Genomic DNA, 9,332 nt, shown 5'->3' with positions numbered 1-9,332 from the left:
GCCATGGGGGGGACATGCCATGTGGGGGGACGTGGCTATGTGGGGGGACGCACCGTGCAGGGGATGTGGCCGTGGCCGGCCCCCAGCGAGCCCCGCGTGCCCCCCTCTGTGTCCAGGTGATCGGTGAGGATGACGTGGCCGTCCCCTCGCACCTCTACAAGGCCGTCCTGGCCCGCAGGAGCGCCGACTCCCCGGAGCCCCTGGCATTGGGCGCTTTCGTGGTCCCCAACGCCCCCATCGGCTTCCGGCCCCAGCTTGCCGAGTTCCAGGTGAGTATCCGCGACCTGGAGAGGATGACCGGGATCGAGTTCTTCCCTCGTCTGGACAAGGAGAAGGAGGTCAGGAACCTCTGCGAGGTGGACACGTGTCGGCTCCTGGACTTCCGTGAGTTCACGTTGTACCTGGGCAAAAGGAAGATCCGGGGAGCGCGGACGCTGCGCAGGCTGGAGGCGGTCATGCGTGAGCTCAAGGAGGCCGGGGTGCAGCCTGACAAGGACCTCCTTGGTCTCTACCGGGAGAGGCTGCAGGAGCTGTCCCCCCGGGACCCGCCGGACGCTCCGGACAGAAGGTCAGGCTGAGGGGCTCAGGCCGGGGAGGCGGCCATCTGCCCGGGGCACAGAGGCCCAGTGACTTTGGGGCCGGTCGTTGAGGCAGGCCGTGCTGATGACAGAACCTAGATGGCGGGTCGCCTGCCCATCTCTCTTTGGCTTGTGCGGAGAGAGAGGCCCCTCTGTGCTTCCTCTGTGTGCCCCGGCCCTCCAGAGGACCCCACAATCGTATATTTAGGAAAGTCCCCTTCCTGGCCCTGGTCAGCCTCCCTCGGAGCCCCACAGCGGAGCCTTTCTTCCCCGAGGCTTGCCTGACTGAGGGATTAGCCCCAGACCCAGCATTGTGTCTGCTTGGCCTCCTTCCTGCCCTCAGGGCTCCCACAGAGGCTCCCTGGATGCTGGGACCCCCCCCCCTCCCCCCGGGAGACAGACGAGAGGCAGACTATAGCACAGCTCGGCCTGGTGTCTCGCCTCGGCCTCCTTCCCCTCCGCTGTGAGTCTGGGCCCCTGGGCTGGCTGGAAGAAGCTCTCACAGAAAACCTCCCTCCCAGGCCAGAGGTGCCCAGGGTGAGCCAAGCCTCTGTTTGCCTCCGGGCCGGTGGGGGATAGGAGCTGTTGGGGCTCCCTGAGGCTCCTGCTTCTGACAGATGGACCCAGAGGTCCTCCCCAGGAGGGCCTACCTTCTAGCCAGCCTGGACCGGAGTGCTGGGTTGGGATGCCCCCCTACACCATCCCACCGCAGGGGCAGGTGGAGGCCTGGAGACATTCAGCCCCTCAGAGGAGTGGGCAGGTGAATTCTGGCAGGACAGTGACTGGGGGTGCAGGGCCTGGAGTCAGGAAGACCCGAGTTCAAATCTGGCCTCAGACACTTCCTTGCTGGGTAACTGGTTAAGTCACCCCCCCATGTTGGCCTTGGTTTCCTCATCTACAAAATGAGCTGGAGAAGAAACTAGCAAACCATTCCAGAATCTTTGCCAAGAAAACCCCAAATGGGGCCACGAAGGGTCAGAAACATGGTCCGCAGGATGAGTTGGGTCCTGGGGTGCCAAGGGGGGAGTGGGGAGGGGAGAACGTGTCCACAGTGACTCAGATAAGAGTTAAGAGTGGGATTAGGTGCCAAGGGGAGGCCCTGCAATGGCCAGAGAGCCTGGATGACACAGACAGAGAGAGGCTGGGAGGGGGAGCTCCTGCCGCTTGGAGCAGCAGCAGGGCTTTGGCGGCAGCTCCATCGCGTCCCTTGGGCCACATTCTGGCCTTTGGGTTTGCAGGAAACCCTTTTCCAGGTTACAGAAATCTACAGTGACTCCCTTGGGGGCATGTCCAGGGCTTGACTAAACTTGTCATCCACCAGGCTCTGGGAGCAACTTCTGTAATGCTTTCATGGGTCTCTCAGCTTCCAGAAGTGTAGAGGCCTCAGGATAGAATGGGGGTGTCAGACTACGAGAAAGAATGCACCAAACTTGGGCAGGAAGACCCTGGCAACCTGGCCCCCTCCCCTCGTTCCCTGCCTCCGCCTCCCCATTGGTGCCTCCCATCATCTTGGGGTTCCAGAGCATCGGTGCCCCCCGGGACCAGGAGACATTGAGATGAGAGTGGCAAGATAAGGGTTCCTGTATGTGATGAAGAAACCAGATCACCTTGTCTTTGTCATTTTAAAAAAGTTTATTGTTGTCATGAAAAACCCACTCCTGTAGTGGTCATTGCTGTAAACCCCAAATAAAACCATAAATACACTGATGTGAAAGGCAGCCCTGGCCGCTCTGTCTCTGGAGGGGAAGAACCTTCCCTGTCCCAAGTCCTTCAGGATCATCCCAAATTGGTGCATGGCTGAGTGTCGCCCAGTTTCCACAGAGGATCGTCGTCCAGTATGGCTGTGACTGTATACGAGGTTCTCCCAGTTCTGCCTGCTTCACTCTGCCTCAGTTCCCGCAGCTCTCCTGCCATTTCTGAAATCCTCCTGCTCAGCGTTTCTTTCGGCCCAAGAGTATTCCATCACCAACCTGTACCCCAACGTGTTCTGCCATGTTCCAATGGATGGGCATCCCCTCAATGTCCAGCTCTTTGCCACCACAAAAAGTGCAGCTGGAAATGTTTTGGTACAAGTAAGTCCTTCCTCCTTCACCATTTGAGATGTTTTTTGGACATCTGCCTATACAAGCTAAGCCTTTTTCCTCTGCATACACATCATTGCTAGGGGGAGATACTTCTATTGTTTCCTATATATGAGATTTACAAAGAAAATTAAGAAAACTTCAAGAATCCAGAGCTATAGTACAAGCAGAACCTATACTTTCCCCTTCATGATCTTAATGCAGTAGACAAAGTATATAGAAGGAACTTCCAGCACACAGGGGCAATTCAGCCAGCCGGGGAAGGTCTGTTTCAAGTACTGTTAGCCATTCCAACAGCTATAAAAATTGGAGAAAAGACCTTGTGGATTCATTGCTCCCACATAAAATGAGTACCTTCCATTGAAAACTGACTGTATCCTGTCACATGCATTGAAGATAAAATTACAGAGACAACTGGACACTATTTTCACTGACATTGAACTCAAGAATTTTTATTTATTAAATAGTATATTTGATTTTTCCTTGTACTTGAAGCACATGATACCAGTATTAATTTTTTTGATTTTGCAATGGAATGAGGTTAGACATCCATTAGCCAGTGGGTAAGTGTATAATTTATATTATATTGTGGAATTTGTATTTTGTATTAAGTATGTGTTCTGGCATGTATTCTGTTTAGAAATGGTTATTATTATTATACGTTTATAGGACTGTAAAGAAATGTTAAAATAAATAAATGATAAGTATTACAAAGAGTTATAAGTGTTGGTCAACTCCTGCCTAGGGGGAATTGATTGTATACTTTTTTTATAGGTTATCTGTTAGATTGTATACTTTCTAATGTAATATGTAGTACCTGTTAGATTTAAATTGACATCTCCAGATTCTTATTTCCCACAGAGTATAATTTTCATAAATTCTGAGATTTAGGATTGTAATTTGTAATTATTTGTAATTGGGAATTGTATTTTGTAAAATCAAGATTTGAAATCATTTGAGAGTAAGTTTAGGATTTGTTAACTCCCTGAGTCAAGAAAAGCGAACTGTTTTAAGAAGATGCCATAAAGAAACCTACACTGCATCAGAAGATCTAAAGTTAACTGTGGGAAGTTTTGATTGAACTAAAGGGGATTGAATGAGTTTAATGAATGTAGATTTCTTATGCCAAAGGGGATTGCCCCCTAATCGGCTTTTTCTCAATGCTCAAACCTACCATTGGTTTTGCATTCTTTCTCTTTTGTTTCCCTTTTCCTTACTGTTATTTTAGTTTTCTGTTAGTTAATGTAATATTATAGGCACCTTTAACTAGAAGATTTTTAGAAGTGTAAGTTAGATATGTTTAACTGATCCAATGGGGAGACTAGCCTCCCAAAGGATCACGGGGGGGGGATTGTAAAAAGGAATGCTTTATTCTTTTTTAAATTTAACTGGGGACCTGGAGGTTCTTTTACTATAAAGATGTGTAGAGATAAACCAGCCCCCACTGACAGGAAGTAGGAACCAGGGAGCCCCCTGTTGGGCCAGCAACAGTTGGTCAGGGTTGTCAGTTGCTGACAGTTGGTGAAGTCAGTTGTGGGGAAGTTGGTGGCTGGGCATGAGTTGGTTGTTGAGGGTTGGTGATTAGTAAGTGGTTGGGTTGCTTTTGATTGGGCTGGATTGGGTTGGAACTTTGTGGTGCAGTTGTTATTAGCAGTAGTTATAGGTAAATATAGGCAGTTTTGGGTAGTAATTATAGGCAATTCTAGATAGTTATAGGATAGCTAGTTAGGTATTAAGAAATTTGTTTCTCTATCTCCTTCCTATATTTCTCTACTATATTCATTTTCCTGTATTTTTATTATCTCTCTTTTAATCAAATGAAATTGTTAATTGTTAAAAGCTACTAGAAGTTTTCTTTATAACTACTATATTCTCATTAAAACTTGTTATTAAAAGCTGTTCTTTTATTTTGTCAAAATCCCTGTTTTAACACTTATACAACCCTTTTTATTATCTCTTTGGGAGACAGACGCAGCAGTGGCATACTGGATTAAAGGGCATGCACAGTTTTATAGCCCTTTGGGTATAGTTGCAAATTGCTCTCCAGAAGGGTTGGATCCGTTCACAACTCTTCCAGCAAGCCATTCCTTACTGTACCAATTTGCCATGTCCCCTCCAGCATTTACCACTTTCTTTTACTGCCATTTTGGCTAGTCTGATAGGTCTGAGGTGGTACCTCAGTATTGTTTTAATTTGCATTTCTTGAATCAAGAGGGACTTAGAACACGTTTTCATATTATTGACAGCTTTGATTTCTTCATCTGAAAATGGCTTGTTCATATCCTTTGACCATTTGTCAATTGGGGAATGGCTTGTTTTGTAAATTTGTCATTTTAAATTTTTGAATAAAATGGCATAGGAGAGCCTGGCTCAGGTGTCCTTTATGAGTGAGCAGCTGCATGGAGCTGGCACCCTTGCCCCGGGCTGAGGGCCCCTGAGTGCACCAGAGATCCTGGGAGCTGTGGCATGAGCATGACGACCCTGGCCCAGACACAGCAGATCTCCAGTGTGTGCTTGGTCATCCTGCAGGCAGCCTGGCCCTCCTGGGGCTGGTGAATAATCCTGAGGGATCTTCCCACCTTGAGACTCCTGACTGCAAGAGGAAACAAAGAGCCCTTGCCATCCCGGGCGCATGCCCAGTGGGAAGAGTAAATGTCTGTAGCCGCTCAGTGACCAGTGAGTGTTTAGGAGATGCATGTTCTGAACAGAGCTACCAAGATGTAACTAGAGGCCGAGGGCAGCCTCTCACTTTAGGGATCCCCTGCTCTTGTGGCGTTAGGAGCAAATCGAGGGACACGATCTAGTTGGACAAATGACCAATAAAAAGCTTAAATAGTCACAAAAACGGGCAGCTAGATGATGCAGTGGAGAGAGCAGTGGACTTGGAGGCAGAAAGCCTCACCTCCACGAGTTCAAATCCATCCTAGGACACTCAGCTGCAGCTGAAGGGACCGAGCAGACACCTGGCCTTGCCGGGAGTCCCGGGTGGGGTGTTTGCGTGGGGCTCGGCCAGTGCCTCTCGGCCCATTGTTCCTCCGGTGGAATCAGAAGGTTGAATTCAGGGGTGACATATGAGTGGGAGCGACTGAATCCTTTTCATTTCTACAGAGGGCTGTGGAGGGGCAGGAGAGAGAACAAAGTCCAGTTAGACCTATGAAGCGGCCAGTTCCCCAGAGGTGATAGCCCTGGCCACGCAGCTCCTCTCCCAGACCCTCAGGCCAAGCTGCATAGGCCGGTGGCCTCAGTCGGCATCTTGTCCACAGGTTCTAGCAATTTGGGGGCTTCCTGAAGGGCCTGGAAGTGAGGACAGAGAGGGTCCCTCCCAAGACCTCTGTGGTTTTGGACAGTGTAGAATCCATCCCTGGGCTTGAAGGGCCCTTCACACACCGTGTGTGAGCGCCTGCCAGCCTGGGCATGGATCTCCCCTGCTTCTCTCCCAGCAGGACAAGCGGGGCTGGCCATAGTCCAGTGTCTTCTGTGCTTGTGGCCATGCTTGGAGTCTGACATTCAGGGCTCATTGGCCCTTCTGGCCAGACAGCTTCTGATTTCCCAGTGGCAGGTGAGTGAGGAGGTGCTTATTGTGTACACGCTCTGGGCCAAGCTCTGCCCCAAATGCTGGCCCTACCTTGTGGGAGCTCATCTGGAGGGAGAGATGGACCCAGCTGGATATGGCATCAATGGAGGGTCCTCTTCAGGGGGGCCTGGAAAGGCCTCAAGCCAGAGCTGAGGTTGGGGGGGCCTCCAGCAGGCAGAGATGAGGAGGGTGCCAGGCATGGGGGGCAGAGAGGCAGGGGATGGGGTGGTGTGGCTGAGGGGCCTCTATAGCACGGAGCTTGCAGTGGGCAGTAATGTCTGAGAGGCCCTGCGAGGCCGAAGGGAGCCGCTGTGAATATCACAAGCTTTGGGACTCGTCGCTGTGATGCCCGCTGTGCGACGGGCACTTTGCCACACTCTGGAGGCACCGCCCGCAGCGTCAAGGACCCGGATGTGGGTTGGGCGCAGAAGCGGAGGCAGAAGAATGTTTGGGGTCCCCGTGTAGCTTTGCAGGTGTTGGACGAGACGTTTCCCTGGGTTCAGGCCCTCACCTATAAACTGAGGGTTGGACTGGACGCCTTCCAAGGTCTCTGGCACTAAAGCTGAGCTAAATTCTGAGAAGGGACAAAGGGGTACCCCAGGTAGCTAGGGGTTGGTTGCCTGGAGGCGAGCCCTGTCCCCTCTCAGCCTCAGTTTGTTGCTACATCAAATGGGTACGAAAGCTTACTCGCTGAGCTTCTAGGGGCCTTTGAGAAGCTTCGCCAACCACGAAGCACCAGATCAAAGGGAGTCGGCCTCTGCGAGGGCCAGGAAGGTAAGGGTCTGCTTTAGAGAAGGACGGCCCGGCTGGCCAAGGGGCTGGGCCAGGGGAGGAGACCCAGACCCAGGCCCCCCAGGCAGGCGAAGCTGGAGGCCAGACTCGGGCTGCTTGGAGGCCTTGCTGGGCCCAGGGACCAGCCGTCCACTGGCAGCCGCCCCCTCCTCCCCCGGGACCGAGAAAGGTCAGGGCTATTTGAGGGATGCTCCAGCCGAGCGTGACTCACCGCACGCTGACTCAGGGGAGAATAATGAATCCTAATTGGAGGGCAAATGGAAAACTGGAGTTTTCCTGCCGGCGCAGAGCCGCCACCTTGAAGGGGGGTTATTGGAGGGTCAGTGGATGTCCGGCTTATCCCTGGGGCTGCTGGAAGGTGCCTCGAGTGAACAGCGAGATGGGCTGGGGAGGGAAGGGGAGAAGCAGGAGTGAAAGAAGGCTCCCCGCCGGCTCTGACTATGGAGGAAGAGGCCAGAACTGGGCTCTGAGGAGCCACCAGTGCCCCGAGTGTGGAGGAGGCAGTGTGGGGCAGTGGCTGTGCCCTGGCCTCTCTCTGATGCTCACTGGCCCCCGGGAGGCTCTTTGCCTTGGGGATGGGCACCAGAGCTGGGAGAAGGGAACGTCTGAGAGCTTCCTCTGGGGGGGGGGGGTTCTGAGGAAAAGGGCCTCCCAGGAGAGGGGAGGAATGAGCATTCCTGAGTGCCTCGACGGCCAGTGCCCTGGCAGGGCTTTGACATGCTCCACCTCACGGTGTCTCTGGGAGGTCCAGGCTGGCATTATCCCTACTTTGTAGTGGAGGAAACTGAGGCAGGCGGTGGCCAAGTGGCTTCTGAACACAGCTGTTAAGTGTCTGAGGCTGGATTTGAACTCACATCTTCCTCACTCCAGGCTAAGCCCTCTGCACAGCACCCCCACTACTTCTCTGGAAGTGAAGGGGAGGGGGGAGGCCTTGGCGAGGACCCAGGCCTGGGATTCTGATCAGCTCCCCAACAGGCTGAGTGTGAGTGCGAGGAAGCTGGGGGGCCCCAGGAGGGCAGGGAGGAAGGTGGAGGGAAGGAATCTGGTCTGGGCTACGGGGGTGGGGAACCCTAACTTCTCTGCCCTCGGTCCTTCTAGTTTTCTAGTTTGTCAGGCTCAATGCCCTCTTCCTGGTCCTCCCAGCATGGGCTCCTCCTTTTGCCTCCTGCCCTCCAGGCCATGCCCTGAACCCTCCCTGCCTAGGCTCTGGCTCCCGATATGAGGCCCAGGAACCTGGAACTGGAGCCGGAAGGAGCATCTCAGCCAAACCCCCTTTATAGATGAAGAAACAGAGGTGTGGAGCCTGCTCTCTCTTCTGCCCAGACACCTGCACGAATACTGCGCCTGCTCCAACTCCCGGCCTCTGTGGATTGGCGTTGAAGTCTCCCTTGAAAACCAAGCCCCCTTGGGCCCTTCTGGTCCCTGCTCTGCAGCGCCCCCCAGCCTGCTCTGTCATCTGCTTATTCCTGGCCCCCTCTATGGCCCGGGATCCTTCTGGGCTCTGCCTCGATCGCTGCCCCCCAGAGGACTCAGGCCGTTCTCTGGTCATAGCGATGGTCCTCGCACACCTCCTCCAGGCAGCCCCCAGCCCCAGAGACCTCTCCCCGCGGTCCTTATCCCGCAACTCCTTGCCTACGGCAGCCTAAAGACTCCCAACTTCATTCCTTTCTCCCGAGTGTTGCAAACTTGGGGTGCACAGGGGCTCCCCAAGTAGGTACTGATGACTTCTGGGAAGGCGCTAGGTCTGGGCAGGGGCTGACCTGGTTTTGGAACATCCGTGGCTCTGTCCACCCCCATCTCCGGGGGGTCATCATTCCTCTGATCAGAGGGACACTGAAGATGGCTGAATCCAAATCCCTCATTTTTCAGTTTGGGAAACTGAGTCCCAAGGAGAGGAAGTGACTGACCCAGGGCCATGCGTTCAGCCCTCTTTGAGGGAGACACTGGGCTGGACAAAGAAGGTCCAGCAGTCCAGGGGTAAGTTTTAGTGGAGTGTGGAGGAGCCGGGGAGAGCCTGTGCTGACGTTTATGCACTGACCATCCCTCTGTCCTCCCTGTGGATTGGGGAGAATAGCTCCTGCCTGCCCCCTCCTCTGGTGGCCCCCAGCATGAGGGTGTGTGCCACTCACCTGGATGCAGTTGGGCGTTTCCATAGCGATGGGCCTTTTGCCATGACCTTGGACTCCTGACCTGGAAGCTTCAGGACCTTCCAGGCACCTGCAGTGGGTCCATGAGGCCATCCAGTGGGTGCTGCCTCGCTGTGTGAGCCACGTGGGGGAGGCGCTCCTCCCTGGAGGCCTCGATGTG

General features: G+C 53.5%; 1 protein-coding gene across 1 annotated transcript; it reads left to right on the top strand.

Annotated features, from left to right (window-relative positions):
* The first annotated feature begins 14 nt into the window (after positions 1–14).
* On the top strand, positions 15–1,079 carry EXOG (exo/endonuclease G). The gene has a single exon (XM_044675528.1). It carries the CDS (start codon positions 15–17, stop codon positions 576–578), a length of 564 nt encoding a protein of 187 aa, XP_044531463.1. The 3' UTR covers positions 579–1,079.
* Positions 1,080–9,332: the final 8,253 nt, after the last annotated feature.

The sequence above is a fragment of the Gracilinanus agilis genome, chromosome 1 (genome assembly GCF_016433145.1).
Source record: "Gracilinanus agilis isolate LMUSP501 chromosome 1, AgileGrace, whole genome shotgun sequence".
NCBI classification, from domain to species: Eukaryota; Metazoa; Chordata; class Mammalia; order Didelphimorphia; family Didelphidae; genus Gracilinanus; species Gracilinanus agilis.
This window is presented reverse-complemented; position numbering and strand designations above follow the sequence as displayed.

Bases quoted from the DNA above. Each gene is read 5' to 3' on its own strand.
- EXOG (XM_044675528.1), top strand. From the start codon at position 15: ATGCCATGTGGGGGGACGTGGCTATGTGGGGGGACGCACCGTGCAGGG.